General features: G+C 33.8%; 2 protein-coding genes across 2 annotated transcripts; one reads left to right on the top strand and one right to left on the bottom strand.

The window, feature by feature from the left end:
- Nucleotides 1-415: 415 nt before the first annotated feature.
- LOC126710593 (probable transmembrane GTPase FZO-like, chloroplastic) lies at nt 416-9,984 on the bottom strand. Its single transcript, XM_050411132.1, has 11 exons — nt 9,374-9,984; nt 8,047-8,600; nt 7,862-7,930; nt 6,816-7,013; nt 5,674-5,805; nt 5,211-5,297; nt 2,804-3,244; nt 2,537-2,704; nt 2,001-2,231; nt 1,379-1,494; nt 416-921 (listed from the first exon to the last, which is right to left on the bottom strand). The coding sequence occupies exons 1-11, from the start codon at nt 9,843-9,845 to the stop codon at nt 639-641; spliced, it is 2,751 nt and encodes a 916-aa protein (XP_050267089.1). The 5' UTR covers nt 9,846-9,984; the 3' UTR covers nt 416-638.
- Nucleotides 9,985-12,025: 2,041 nt separating this feature from the next.
- Nucleotides 12,026-12,364, top strand: LOC126708268 (uncharacterized). Its single transcript, XM_050408070.1, has one exon. It carries the CDS (start codon nt 12,026-12,028, stop codon nt 12,362-12,364), a length of 339 nt encoding a protein of 112 aa, XP_050264027.1.
- Nucleotides 12,365-16,337: the final 3,973 nt, after the last annotated feature.

Consider the following 16,337-nt stretch of genomic DNA (forward strand, 5'->3'; position numbering starts at 1 on the left):
TAACTCAGATAAAATAAATTTTTTTTGGGGAATTTAATAAAAAGCACCGAGTAAGAAGAAAGGTGTTATTTATGGTCCACTTATATAAATAAACGAGACAATGAGAATAAACTTTAGTATCATTCCTAGCTTTTTATGTGTGTGTATATATATATATATATATATCATTCCTAGCTTGTGGACAACATAGTAAATCGATTGGAATATGGGATTTAGGCTAGCAACTAAAAAATTAAGGTTAATTGCACAAATCCATCCTAAACTATGGAACGAGGATACTTGCACTTTCAGCTTACACCTCAATCATGAAAAGTTGTAATCACTACCTGAATTACATCAAAGTTTGCAAAATAATCATGTTATGACTTATGACATGAATACTAAAAGAAAATCATCTATAAGCAGGCATCATATATTGTCACAAAGATTTCACCTTGATGTAAATGCAGATAATTCATACAATTCTATAAGGATCAGTTCAAAATTAAATGAGAAACTGGTCCTCTTTGGATACATTGTTATATTCAACACTCAATCACACAAAAACAATTCAAAGAAGTGAAAAAAGGAAAGGTATATGCCTCCTTGCATTCATTACCAAGGAGGAAAACTTAATATGACAGCAAAAATTTCAGATGTCATAATACATGGAGATTTTGAATTTCACCATTTAGTTTCTGCATCTCTTCCTCAACATCAGATATTTCATGTTGAATCTCTAAGAGTCTGTCTACTCTTTGCTGTGCTGCATCTTGGTAAGGCTGAGCAACAATTTTTACAAAGCTCTCAATATTATCGATAGTTTCCAAGAGATCCTTCTGCATGGCCTCTTCAAGTTCAGTGGCCAAGGCATCTGCACTCTTTCTCACCTTATCTATTGTAACTTGCCTACGAGCTGGGAAATTTGAAATGGCTAAGAACCTACCACAGAAACAAAGGTTCAATCAGAAATAATAAACAATCTAAGAATGCAAACTTCATTTTTAAAGGGTGAAAGTACAGGCGAGAAAGGGAGAAAGAATCAGAGACGCCATTTTTTCTCCTTTCCCTTCTGCAAACACACATATTAGAACTCAGCCAATGGAATGCTTAGCTTAGAAACTATATCAACTACCTTTTTGTTTTTTGGTGAATACCATATCAAATACCTCGGTTTCAATTAGCGATTGCAGTAACAGGCCGATTTTGATATATATGTTACCAATGCCATTAGATTTTTTTTTTTTTTTTCTTTGGTCCAGAATGACATTATGAAGTTGAAGGACCTCAGTCTCTTGGACTACCAATAAATCGAGAAATTTGGGCATTGAAAGGCTTCAGGAATAATAAAGAATAATACAGAGATGCAGAAAGAGTCAGATTGAAAAAGAAATATCACCCGCCAGCGGAACAAAGGCCAAGAGCAAGAAGATCTTCCGAAGTCGTTGGCAATACAGATGTCAGAAGGGATGCAGACAAACCAGCTGCTCCAAGTCCTCCAAAAGTCCCCAAGAACTAAAATAAGCAAGAAAAATCATAATGAGCAATTATTGGATAAAATTGACAACATTGTTGGGATAAAACTCCAAGTAAGAAGCAGATGCTAACCACTGCTAAGGAAGAAGTAAATCGTTCATTCTGGAGTCTAAAAAGAATAATGGAGTAACATGCACCAACAGCCCCACATCACCCCCACTCACACTCACACTAAATAGAATTCCAGATCTTAACAGAACATCATGTCACAAGCCATTATCAACTTAAAAAGCATGACTTTTGTAAATTTTAGACTTAAATGCATGGACAATATTTGCTTTCACAAAGTTTCCTTGAAGACTACAAAATCAGCAAGTACATTAACCAACATGCTCTACACATCCCAATAAGCATTCTATTACAAGTTGCACTTACATACATACATCAAAGAGATGGTTACCATACAACTTAATTGTTCGTAATTCCATCTTCTTGCTCAAAGAACAATTAGTGCTAATCATAATCCTAAAGACTTTTGAACTCACCACTTCACGGATTTCTTTCTCAAAGAATTTGGAAGCAGCGCTGGCACTCAAGTTCTCTACCACTCTCAAGCTGATTCTATCCAACTTTTTCAGCAACTCATAGGTCTCCAAATGCACATGAGTTTTTGGATAGATGTATGAAGGCCATCGTTTTTCAAAAGAATCCTTGTACAGACTCCCTTCTTGAGCATTGCTGGATTGTAGCCACATGACATATTCTCGAAGTAGTTTCTACACGCCAAGAAAATATTAAAAGTAAACATCAACTCATGACTCAATGCCGAATAGTTTCATGGAAAAACGTAGTACCGAAAGTACTGAGGAAAATCATCGGCAGAGAAATATAAGCTTTAGTAAATCTTAAAATCTGCAAATACCAAAAATATGGTGTACCAAGGGAATAATCCTTGCATGATGATAACACTATGATTTAAGAACTGTAAAACCCTGTTCATGGGAGAGTACTGAATACAAAAAGAAAAATTAAACTTTTGGGCAAAATAACAAACCCAAACAGGTTTAAACCATTAACTTACTTGTGCGTCTGAGAGTGCCGGACCAATTATGTCATTTTGAATCCTTGAGGTGGCAGGCATTGTGCCAGATTTTTCCCCTTTGAAAACATATGAAGCAGCAAGGTCAAGATTGGATAGTTGAAGGGTAGATTCTATAAGCTCCAGAACACGTGATTTTGTAGTATCAATCTGCAATTTATATAGTACAGTTCATAAACACAATCTGAACAGAGTACGACCAAAATCACTTCTAACTCATGAAAGAATTTAAATTTCTGAAAAGCATACCAGAGATAAAGTCTTCCTTCTCCAAGAGATGCTCTCCATTTCCATCTTGGCAGCATAGTCCTTTACACTAGCAACTATATCATTTGCTGTGGCCAAATCCCGCTTGGCACATTGGCATTCCTCTTGCACAAGAGCTTCACAAGCAGAAAGGAGTTGTTCTGCAATTCCAATGGGTGTTCCAAGTTTAAGCTTCATTCTCTCCATTCCAGTACTTGTTGACCCATCTAAAAAACTATACAAGAACTTTTCAAGCTCATTGAAGCTCCTGGTTCTCCATCGGGAATCAAGCACTGATAATTCTCCATGGTCACTTTCAGTGTCAAAGGAAGCTGAAAGTTTTGCTTCAAGAGCACATCGTGCAGAAACAGGGTATAATATCACCTGCTCAGTATTTAGCAACTTCCGAGTATTTTCCTTGATGAATGATATAGCTTCCTCAAGCTGTATCAGATCACACAAATAGTTCCAGATGAGCAGAAAGGTGATTGAGGAGCTCAAGTAGATGAAAGTGATCTTTTTAATCATCTATATTATACTAAAAGTTGAAACATGGCATTTATTGCTGCTGAGCTCCTGTTGTGCCACCTCATCGCCATGTTATTAGCCACATAATTATTACTTATTATTTATTCCGATTTTTTTACAAATAAATAAATATATATATAAATAGATTATTGACTTTACATATTCATTTTTGTCGGTTTTAACATCCATATATATTTCTTTTTTATTTCCAATTTTCCTATAATTTTTTTTACATTCACTTATTTTTTAAATATTTACACTTTTTTCAACCTTTCTTCTTCCTTTACCTTTTTATCTCCTCACTACCCTCTACTTTAATATTGCTATTCATCTTTCCCTTCATCTTCCTTTATTTGTCTCTTCTTATCCCTTCTCTCTTACTATAAATTTGTCACTATTTTCCATTCTTTACATAGTTTTCTCTCACAAAAAGGTTCTCTCTCTCTCTCTCTCTTTTAATGTTTTGGTGGATTTTTATTTTTTATTGCATCTCCGCTTTAGATTGATAAATTTTTGTGTTTTTAAGAATTCTAATTTAGGTTGATACAATTTAGTTTCGTGTTTTAAGTTATTATTATTATTATTATTTTGCTATTTGATTGTTAAATTTTATCCGATTACATTATAAAAAATTAAAGATACTAGATAAAAATAAAATAGTATTTCATTACATACCATAATTTGGATAATTTAGTGTTTGTTGTTATATCTTTTAATTTTTCTTATTTTTTTCTTCTCTTCTATTTTACTCAATATTGAAATTCAACCACATCCTCTTTATCATTAAATTATTTATATTTTCTCTCTCTTTTTGTTTTAAAAAATAAAAAATGTAATTTTTTATTGTGTTCATCAAATTGTACTCATTTTTTTTAACATTTACACTTTCTCCAACCTTTCTCCTTCTCTTTACCTTTTCATCTCCCCAAACATTCTACCTTAATATCACTCTTTCTTTTTCCTTTTATCTTCCTTTATTTTGTTTCTTTTTATTATCATCCTCTTAGTATAAATTTGTCATTCACTCTTCCATTCTTTACATAATTTTCTCTCACAAAAAGGTGTTTATTTCCTACTCTTTCTCCCTCAATTTTTTAGTGGATTTTTATTTTAATTTTTCTTGCATCTCTATTTAGCTTGATAAAGTTTTGTATTCTTTAGAACTCCATTTTGGTTGATGGGATTTAGTTGTGTGTTTTAAGTTTTTTTTTTTTTATTTATTTTTTTTTATTTTATGACTTTGATTGTTATATATTATCATATTGCATTATAAATAATTAAAAATAGTATATAAGAATGTACTATTATTATATTATATAGAATTATTTGAATAAGTTAGTGTTTATTGTTGTGTATTTTATTTTTTATTTTTTTCTCATATCATTTTATTTAACATTTAAATTCAGTCACATCCCCCATTAAAAAATTAAAAAATAAAAAAAAAAACCTTTGACATACCAATAACATAACTACATCTATAACTATTTAAGCCATCCATGATATCTATTTCTTATTAATAACCATAAAATTTACAACTAGCAAGGGAACATACAAAGTAATAAAGAATAAATGAAGGAAGAAAAAAAGAAATGAAATCAAATGTCAATTAATAACTATTATTTGGAAAATAAAATGGTGGTAAAGAGGAGTAAGAAATAAAATAGAGATGACTATAGGACATTAAAAACTTTATAGTGCAATCAAATCAACAATTAAATATAATAATACAAAAAAAAAAAAAACTCTTTATAAAGTCTAGGGACTAAAATAGTATTTTATTTAAAAAATTATCACGCACAACGCGCAGGTTTACGACTAGTTTTATTAGAAGGTCATCTAAGGTCAAATCAAAAATCAATACAAACAAGTTGCAAAATCAAACCTCTTCGGAATTCTGAAATATGTCAGATTTATTCAAGACAAACACAACTTTCTTCTTCCACTGCTGAGTATAACGAAGAAAAGCAACCTGAAAAATAATACCAGTAGTGAAACTGAATTCAGCTTTGGTGATAGTGCAAACCCAGATAATAGATTTGCTTGAAGCTATTAATAATACAAATTCATGTAGAACACCTGTCCCTGTTTTCTTTTTTTAGATAAAAGATTTTATACATAAGATAACAGTAAAAACAAGGATATGACATATTTAATAGAAAATCGGAGGCTTCTCCAAGTGATATGGATGCTCCATAGCAAGACCAGCAAAAATTAATCATACTTGTATACAAAGAGAGCATAAGCCAGAGCTGTGCTATTTTGAATTCATTGATTTCCATGATGAGAACAACATTTAAGTAGCAAGCTATGCCACATTGACTAGTGCAGCTAGTCAAAATACATACCTCACTTTGAGTTAACGGACGATCGGCAGATATGACAAAAAGAAGCAAATCTGCACGGGGCACAAATTCCTCAGTTAGGCGTTGTTGCCTTTGAAGAATTACATTAGTTCCAGGTGTGTCAACAATGATCATCTGCTTTAGAAAGGGATAAATAAATTATTTCCATTATATAATACAATTATTACAATCAACTAATATTCAGATCTATTTCGACGAAGTAATTGGAGTAATTTAGACATCCAGGGTGAATTGTTGAAGAAGCATATGTTGTGAATCCTTTGTTTTAGTACATTGTGCAATACTTTACTCATATCTTTCCCTCTCCTCTTTATGTTACTTCTTTATTTCTTTCCTTTTTTTTGGTAAGTACTTTTTTTATAGGAAAACAAGCAGGTAAGTATTTTTTATAAGAAAATAATACAACTTTTAAAACAGAATAATTATTGAAATGTTGTGGCCCATGCAGGTCTTGCGTTTGGTTGAAGTATAAAATCACGTACCAAGACACTACTCATATTTTAACTGAAATATTGTTTAACTTATTTTCTTTCTGGTGTAAAAGCATCCAAAGTAGATCACACAACATAATCTGCAGGAAAGTGAAGGTTTGTAATGAAATCTATAATTGGTTTTACATGCAACTCACTGAATCCCTGTGGTCTAATCAATAAATAATCAAGTTAGTTTACTAGCAACTTGCATCTCATCTTTTATTCAATATATAGAAAGAATGACATGATATATCAAATTAAATTAACAAAATTTCTATAATAGTAGGAATTAATATAAAGCAAGTAATTTCATTGTTCAACTTCAACATATATCAAAGGTCCACGCACAAACATTTTGTGAGGTAAGTAATAAAGGACTAGTAACGAGTAGCTTCTTTCCAATAACAAAGAATGCCAGCAAAAAATGATACTTTATTCACAAAAGTATCTATGTTGTCATCCATTAGCATAAAATTTATGGTTGTGCACCAACCAACATGTGCAAGCATGTGTTGACTTGTCCACATACATGTACACTTGAGAGCATCGTTGCAATATGGTACAGAGTAATCAATCATAACAAAACATAAGCCATCCAAAAATTTCAAAGAAAACCCTGAAGTATGAACAAGGAAAAATCAACTCACTCACTTCTTTAAGAATTGGAGCAGGGAGGTAGCATATATATTGACCATCTGGATGCCTTTCACAACGTTGTTCCCCACTAGAATCCAACTCAGAATAGCGTAGGAAAGTGATCTCGTTAGTCGTAGGAACAACCCCCTCTTTGAGATACCTTCTTCCAAGAAGCGCATTAATAAAGGTTGACTTACCAGAGTTAAATTCACCCTAGTGATATCAAGAGATATGAAGTTGTCAAGAGAAAACTTAAGTAATATTCTAATTAACTCTATGGCTTGAATGTTTCAAAGTAGAGTACTGATCTTTTTGTAACAGCCCTTTAGTCAGACCTTGCTCTCATCATAAAAGCAACTTTCTTTTAAATGATTTAAGTTTATTAAAAAAACTTGAAAGAGGAAGAAAGAGCAGCAAAAACCAAGCTTAATTTAAGAAATCATTTCAATGTCAATGCCTTCCTGATGAGACGTTATGAATAGTTGACTATGAGGAGACAATTAGACTCATAATTACAAGAACAAGATAGCAGTACAATTATTTCACCCACTCAAACAGAAAAAGAGATACACATGTTGCATGCACCAGGTCAAACAATAGGCTCAACAAGGATAGCAGATATGCTAAAATAAAACAACTATTGATATAGCAAAGAATATTGATGTAGCAAATAGCAAGAAAGACATGACCTGTGATTTGACCAATAAAATTATCCTATATAAAGTCATATGCTATGAAAAACTTCAGATGACCCCTTCTAGTAAGGATGAGGCTGCATTGCACTGAGTTTCCTTCTACAGTTTCTATACAAAATGAAATTAATGAATATGAACCTAAGGTTAATCTATGGCTTCTATACAAAGAAAATAAGCCAATAACATATATTAATTCTAGACTGACAAACTACAGCATTTCTATTTCTTATATAGACATGTGTACCTATAACAAAGTCTGCCTATAAAATTCTTTCAAGGAAAGAGAAAAGATTTATATGAAATTTAGAGCTAATACCAATGTATATCCCTGGAACCAGAATTTGTTGAAGTTCAGCACACAATTACCGCTATAACCAGTAAAAATGGCTCATCAATTTGTGAGACTGCGTCAATGAGAAGCGAAACCTCCTCCATCTGTAATTTAAACCAATACTCCCAGACTCAAAATAGAGTAAACCATAAACCAATGATGCAATGTTGAATAATCTGAAGGATAACTCAACTACCAAATGTTTTAATTAAATGATCACCAGTGGAGTAGCTTTCCGGATAACATTTATTGCCTCAAGCAATACTGTTCTCTCTGTTTCTATGAATTGTTTTTCTTTATCTTCCACTTTAATAAAGCCAGCAACCCCTTTTTTCCCATAAACGCCATTATCCACATTCAATAATTTTTGCTTAATAGAGCTTTCAACTTTGTCCTGTGTTCTTTTGTTCATGTGTCCGGTGTTAAACAATCTCCTCACAATATCATCACCAAACAACTCCAAAACTTCTAAAGAAATCACCAAGCCACTAGCACCCGATTTGAGTAAATTTGATGCCTCAGTAAATAATGTGTCCTCTCCACATGAGGCAAATACAACAAAAATTGGTATCTTCACATTCTCAAATACAGACTTCACTGCCCCATCAACATGTTTCTCTCCACCAATATCATATATAAGAAAGTCAGCACCTTCAGAATTAGAAGCATTTAAAGCGGCATTTGCATTTTGTACATTCCTAGCTACCAAAGGAAGGACTACTGATTCAGGCTTTGAATCAATTAGTGTGTTTCTCGCCACAATGGCAGGAAGCCCTACAGCAGAAAAGAAGAAACATATAATTTACCACATCAGACTATTCCTAGCATGCAATTTAAATGAAACTTTATGGAAATACTGAATACAACTGACATATGTAACTTAAGAATTAATCAAAATGTGGTCAAGGCTAAACTGCATAATATATAATCCAAATTTTGGGATTTGCCTAGGACCAAGGTACAAACTCATAACAATAGATGATCCAAATAAGAAATGGACCCCTTTTGGCTACACTCATAAGTGATTAACAATGTATTTCAAGAGATAGAGAACGAAAACAAGCAATAAACAGCATATTACAACAACAGAAAAGCTTTAGTCCCAAACTATGGCGTTAGCTATGGATCCTCAACAGACTAATTGGGATCATTCACAAACAGCATCTTAGCCTACATTATTGACAGCATTCTGACCATTCACATTGGCCAACTTCAGTATATGACACCTTATTCTGCACCCATTTATATTGTCAGCTTCTAAGCTCTGTAATACTCGGAATTAACATGACAGGCAGCCTTCAACGAATCAGAAGCACAGGTAAAACTTTATTGAATTATCTATTTAATTAACTTTTTTGTTTTCATAAATGAGATTCGTTGCTCAAAGCCCACTTGCCTCAGCTTAATTGCACAATAAACTAAATAAGCTAATCCAAACACACATATGTTAAACAAAACAATTGCTTTCCCATTCAATTCATTAATGATTAAACAGTAAAACCAATCTGATGTAATTGAAAGGAAAAAGGAAAAAGAAAAAAGCGAACCTTGATCAGAGAGCAGAACCCCACTAGCACCGACAGCCGCAGCGACATCGACGCGCTCGGCAATTAGCATATACGCGCGATCACCAACCACGGATTTCAACAAACGCGCGGCCTCGTAGAGCTTGCCACCACTATTTTCATCACCAGTGAGGACCACAACACGAACCCACTTGGCAATGGCCTTGTCAACCAAGTCCATGGCTTTTGGGGAGTTAAGAACGTCGTTTGGGTGCAAGTGGAGGATGAGAGTTGGGACATTGAGCTCTGGTCGCTTGGTCCCACCTGGGAAAAGGGTTTTCGATTTTGGTAGTGATGGGTTCGGAGGAGGAGTTTGGGAGAGTGAGGAGGATATGGGAAAGTGGGTAGTGAAGCGTGGTTGTGGTTGTGGGGTTTTGAAGCGAAGTGGGAATTTTGGTAGGAGAGGGAAGAGAAGGGGTTTGGGGGTTTGGAGGGAAAGCAAGGGTGGCACCATGAATGTGTTTGAGAATTGATAGAGAGAGAGAGAGCGACTGTGTGTGTTAGAGAAAGAGGCTTATCTATCTTTTGAGTTTGTGTGAGACTCTGTAACTGTGTATATATATCGTGTGTGGTGTTGGACTGTTTTAGCTTCAAACCTCTTATCCGTTGGAATGAATAAAAGGGGGAGAAAGATTGGCTGATCTGCAATGAATTAGATGACAAGGAAGTGGTTGGAGGCCTAAGACTGGTGGAGAGTCTACACAACAAATTTAACAACCAATGATCTAGTAACAGGTAAAAAAAAGTAAATATTAGTAATAATGGTAAATGAAAATTAGTCAAAATTTGTCAATTCTTATGAAAATTTTTGTCAAATTTGTTATATACATAGCATTACTCCTGCTAGATGATTAACCCAAAAAAGAAAAAAAAAAAATTTGAATGTAACAATGGAAGGGCATAACCGACCATTTGGTTTAAGTCTTATTTAATTATTTTCCTCTCCATTTTATCCCCAGTTTGGAAAGATTATAATTTTTGGTGGGGTGGATGGAAAACACTCAAAGGCCATTTTCCTTCATATTATCATTGGTGAACAAAACAAATGAAAACTCCCAATTTTCACTCACCTTTTCACTGGTCTAAAGATCTCACACCTACTGTTCGCAGATGACAACTTGGTGTTTTGTAGAGCCACTATTGCTGAATGTGTCCAAATCCAATCCCTCCTTCAGCTGTACGAGCAATCATCTGGGCAGAATATAAACAAAGGTAAAACCAACATCTTTTTCAGCTTAAACACTCCCCACAGAACCTGTGAAGCTATCTCTAACTTTCTAGGTGTTCCGACAACTCAGCGATACGAGCAATATTTGGGTCTACCTTCCTTAATTGGTCGGGACAAAAAGAAATCTTTTAGCTTGATTAAAGAGAGAATTTGGAAGAAGCTGAAAGGGTGGAAAGAAGAATTACTGTCGCAGGTAGGTCGAGAGATTCTTATAAAAGCAGTCATCCAAGTGATCCCTACCTACACTATGTCATGCTTTAAACTCCCTAAAGGCCTTATAACTGAAATTGAGTCCTTGATTAGAAAATTTTGGTGGGGGTATAAAGGGGAGCAAAGAAGAATCCACTAGGTGAGCTAGGAGAAGTTATGTCTCCCAAAGAATGAAGGAGGTATGGGCTTCCGTGAGCTAAGTAAATTCAATGACTCCCTCTTGGCTAAACAAATTTGGAGATTACATACATGTGAGGACACTCTGCTGCATAAAGTTTTTAAAGCCAAATTTTTCCTTGAGTGCTTGGTTATGGACTGTGTTAGCTCAAACAAAGGTTCTTTCCCCTGGAAGAGCCTCGTTCAAGCACGCCATGTAATTGACTTAGGGTCGGGATGGAGAATTGGTGATGGTCAATCAATTCGTATTCGGGAGAACAGGTGGTTGCCAAAGATCCCAGTTGCAAGGATTGTTTCCCCCAGTGCCACGTTACCACTAGAAGCCAAAGTAAGTGAGCTCATCAATGAGAACACTCATGCCTGGAGGTCTGCTTTAATTATGAGTGAGTTCCTGCCTCATGAAGCAAACAAGATCTTAGGCATCCCCCTCAGCTGCTAGAGTGTATCAAATAACAAGTGTGGTTCCCAACCCCCAATGGGGATTACTCAACTCGGAGTGCCTATCATTTGCTCTTAGGTGTATATTGAAGCAAAAGACCAAGCTACTCAAATCCCGAAAAATCCCATAGGCTATGGAATGGAATTTGGAGTCTACAAATACCCCCACAAAGTGAAACATATGATGTGGAGAGCGGCACACAATGCAATCCCATCCTTGTACAATTTATGGCGCCGTAATGTTGTGACCATATATAGCCCTTTGTCCTAGATGTAAATCTAGGACTGAAGACACAATCAATGCTCTTTGGACTTGTCCCTTTCTCTTGGTTGTGTGGTCGAATGATGAGATGTTATCTAAGCTCCTTAGGTATAAGTATAATGATTTTTCTGATTTATTGGGAATGGTTTTTTTGATGAAGGAACGTATTAATCCAAATCTATTAGATACTTGTTTTTGGCTGGTTTGGAGTAAGTGAAACTTAGACAGGCTTGGAGAACCCTCTATTGCTCTATGTAGGATTCGTGCCAAGGCAGCCACTCTTCTTCATGACTTTTGTATAGCCTAGTTTTCGCAGCCCATGGTCTCTACAGTCGGGGCTAGAGCAGCTAAGTGGACTCCTTCACTCTCACCCCGCCTCAAAATTAATTTTGACGGAGCTACATTAAAGGAATTGGGATATACAGGAATCGGTGTTGTTGTTCAGAACTCCACAGGGGCTGTTATTGGTGCTTTGTCCCAGCGAATCAAGATGCCTTCCTCAGCAGCAATAGTTGAACTTCTAGCATGCCGTAAGGCAATGTTTTTTGCTAAGGAACTTGGGGTTGTGCATTGCATAGTGGAGGGTGATGCTGAGGTGATTATAAAAGCACTTAGGCAGAAGGACTCATCTCACCCAGAGTATGGTCATGTGATTTAAGATGTTTTGTTCTTAACTAATGATTTCCAATTTTGTAGTTTTTCCCATGTGAAACGTATAGACAATTTAGTTGCCCACTTTTTAGCTAGAAGTTCAAAGTCTAGTAATGAGCTACAGGTTTGGTAAAATACCAAACTTGAGGATATAGCTCCTCTTGTTACTTGTGACTCTTTGTAATTTCTCTTTCAGGGCCTAAGGGTTTGGTTTCTCAAAAAAAAAAATCCTAACAAATTCATGAACTTGTTCACCACAATTGGGATGGTAGATTATAACTTGTTTCTAGTAAAAGTGATGTTATTAATAGTTTCTAGTAAAATTGATATTGAACTAATCACAATCTATTACTTCAAATTCTGAGGAAAAATAAAATAAAATTATGAAATTCATTATGGGAAGTTGCTAGCTAAACTACAAGAACAAAACACTCTTTCTGGAACCCCCCCCCCCCCCCCCCCCACCAAAAAAAAGGTTTAAGAAGAGACAAAAAAAAAACCTCAATGTTAGAGCATTCACATCAATCTGTCTAAAATTTTCTATTTATTTTCACATAAAAATATGTTTTAACTTTTCAAAAACACCCACATAAATTTATCTATTATACACTCTATTTTATTTAGATTATATTTTTATTATTACTTTACTCATCTCCACGTCTCTCTCTCTCTTATATCCCAAACCCAAACAGTCAAACACAAAGGCAATAATGGTAGATCCGACAGTGGATCCAGTAGTAGCGGTGGCAGATTTTGTGGTTTATCCTTGAGTTTTTCAAATGAGTTTTTTGATGGGTTTGATTTGGCTTGGCTTGATTTTGAGTTGGGTTTGGGATGGATTTTCCAGTGGTGGTGTTGGGATGGGTTTTCTGGTGGTGCTGTTGGTGGTTGTGTGATTCTCTTTTTCTTCTTCTTCTTAAGGTGGGTTGTCGTGAAATGGGTAGTGGTGTTGGGCTGCAGTGCTTGGTTGGTGGTTCTCTTCTTCTTCTTCTAGGTTGCTATGGAAGTTGGGGAAGACAAAGTTTCTGACAAGAGCAATGGGGAAAGAAAAAAAAACTAATGTTATACGCATCTATAGTAAATGTGTAAATAAACACGGTTACTGTAGTAAATGTGTATATTTACACATTTATATACCCATTGATGTGGTTAGTTTTAAGACCAAATTATGTAAATTTCACAACTTTTTCTATTTTATAAACACTTATGTGAATGCTCTTAAAGTAAACAAAAACACAGTGATTTACACCATTTTACATGTAACCCAAAAAAAAAACTATATTATATAGATATTCTAAAGATTTGATTAAGTCAAACTCAAAAATAGATCAAACGCTATCAAAAATGAAACTAAACAAGTCTGAATGTTAGTTTTGAGAGTGTTAGTGCAATTGAACTGAATGAAACTAAAAATGGTAGTTTAATAGAATGAATGAATAGCATGCAAAACAACAACTAATTAAGATCATCCCCCAAAAAGAAAGCAAACAATAGAAAGAAAGAAAGAAAGACTGATAAATTGTAGAACAAACATTAATTGATAGTTTATCACACGCTAGAGGTTCAAAAGATGCCAACATATTACACCACCAAACATTGGTAATAATAGTTTGCATGTACAATTATTTCATTAATATTTATTGGAGGAAAGAGAAATTCTCATGCTACTTTCGTATGGTCTTCTTCGGTTCTTCTTCTTTCTCCACTCTCTTCTTCCTCTCTAAAAAATTCATTCTTCCTCCTCTTTAAGAAAAAAAAAGAAGAAGACCATAATCGTTTGCTAAAAAAAACCCAAGAACCCACTCTCCTTACTTTCTTAAAAAACTAACGAATTCTTTGCCAAAAAAAAAAAAAAAACCAAACAAACAGGAAGAGAGAGAGAGAGAGAGAGATGAAGAAATCTTGATTTGTGTTTTTTCTAATTGGTGATTTTGGATTTTCTTTGATTTTACTTTGGTTTCTCTAGCTGATCATACTAAGAGAGAGAGAGAGAGAGAGAGAGAGAGAGAGAGAGAGAGAGAGAGAGAGAGAGAGAGAGAGAGAGAGAGTTGAATAATCATTACATTTTTTCCCTGACTTTAGCACTAATGACTTAGGTGGTATGCTATATCTAGATTTATTGTATTTAGGATTTTTTTTTTTACTACAGTATTAACATTAGTTTTAAACTTTAAGGGGTTGATTAAGTGGTTCTTAAGGTCTCATGAGATCCATGAAATATTGGGTTCAAAATCTCTTGTCAATATCTTTGAGTCACCTTCAAAGAATTCTTTCTTATAATAACCTGTTGTGTGTTGGACGGGATGATTGTATACACTTGATGTAGTAATAGTTAAATATTCAGAGAGGTTTAAATATGTTTGTCAAAAATAAAGCAATTAAGGTCAACTATTGCACATGATATAATGATTTTTAACAGTTAAGATTGAGAGTTGAAAAAAAAATTACTTTCAATTTTAACCATTTGAATAAAAAAAAAAGAAAAAAAAAGTGATAAAAATATTTTGTGAGTGAAGCACTAATCCAAATCCTTAAAGAAGACCTAAGACACGAAAGGCTAGGATCAAAACTAATAGTAGATGAAGGGTCTATTTGAGATGCACTTATTTTGCTAAAATTGAAATTTTTTTGCTGAAAGTACGGTAGATAAAAGTAAAAGTTAGCTGAAATAGTACAACAGACACTAAGCAGGGGTGGAGCCAGGAATTTTTGTTTGGAGGGGCCAAGTTACGACGCTAATATATTTATCAAGACAACTCCACACACACACATATATATATACACATATGCGCACTTTTTTATTATATATACACACATATATATACACACTTTTTTTATTTAATAAGTTATATATATACACACCAAAAAAAAAAAAAAAGAGTTTAGTATTTTCAATCAAAATTATTTTTGACAGCGATCTTTCATAAAATAAAATTCATTTTTTCCATTTTCATAGTCAAATTCTTAAAAAGTTTCATTTTAAATACAAATTATCAAATTTTATACTAAAGTAAGTAAAAAATCTTTCAATTGAACTAATGAAATTTTCAAAAACATGAATGATCCAAAACTTGGAAGAATAAGTTAGACTCCAAAAATATTTAAAGCTACCTTACTTTAACCCATACTATATGGCAACTAAAGACACATTTTATGTGTAGTTTTAATAACAATTTTTTTTAATGAGTCAATAACTTGTTAATCGTCACTTAACGAGTTGAAAAAGATAGATTCAAACATGTTTGATATCAAACTTTATCAAATATTTAATAGATATAAAAACACATTTTACAATAAAAAATAGAATTGCGAAAAATAAAGTTATATTTCTATGACTATTAGACCAATTATTTTTTTTAAGAGCATTATTAGACTAATTCAAATATTTGGGAGAGCCAACTCTTATTTTTGTAGATTAAATTTTGAAAATATTAAAATAATTGTATATATATTTTAAAAATTTTCAAAATTTTGGGGGGCCATGCCCCCCACCCTCATACATACTTTTGCCCTTGACAACAGGATTCATGAATAGTATCAAAAAGTGTAGTAAGACCCATAAATAGTAGCAAAAATAAGAGAAATTATAAAGACCTTATAGTGGACATGTGACGTGATCCACCATTCCACTAAAGACTCTTATATGTTTAAAATTGTTGAGTCAATTTTTTTTTAAAATAAAAATTAATTACTAACTTAGTAATTTTAAACAAATAGGACCTTTTTAGTGTAACAGTAGACAAATAAGTAATAACATGATCTACTGTGAAAATTATATATTTTCTTAAAAAAAAATTAAATAATAAAATAAGTTGTAGAAAATAATTTTTGCCCTACGCACACGCGAAGTGCACCGATTACGCTTAATGAAAAAGTGACTTCTCGCGAGAAACGCCTTAATTTGATGTGATTAGCTTTTTTATCCACAGCAGAAACCAAACCGGTGCGTGTGCCACATAGGAATTGACATAAATTACCCT

This window comes from Quercus robur, chromosome 12 (genome assembly GCF_932294415.1).
Source record: "Quercus robur chromosome 12, dhQueRobu3.1, whole genome shotgun sequence".
In the NCBI taxonomy this organism is placed as follows: Eukaryota; Viridiplantae; Streptophyta; class Magnoliopsida; order Fagales; family Fagaceae; genus Quercus; species Quercus robur.

Bases quoted from the DNA above. Each gene is read 5' to 3' on its own strand.
- LOC126710593 (XM_050411132.1), bottom strand. From the start codon at position 9,845: ATGGTGCCACCCTTGCTTTCCCTCCAAACCCCCAAACCCCTTCTCTTC. The intron at 5,806-6,815 runs GTGAGTGAGTTG...TTTCTAAAGCAG, and splicing joins CTGCTCCAATTCTTAAAGAA to ATGATCATTGTTGACACACC. The intron at 2,232-2,536 runs GTAAGTTAATGG...CTTGGCGTGTAG, and splicing joins CGGCACTCTCAGACGCACAA to AAACTACTTCGAGAATATGT.
- LOC126708268 (XM_050408070.1), top strand. From the start codon at position 12,026: ATGGTCTCTACAGTCGGGGCTAGAGCAGCTAAGTGGACTCCTTCACTC.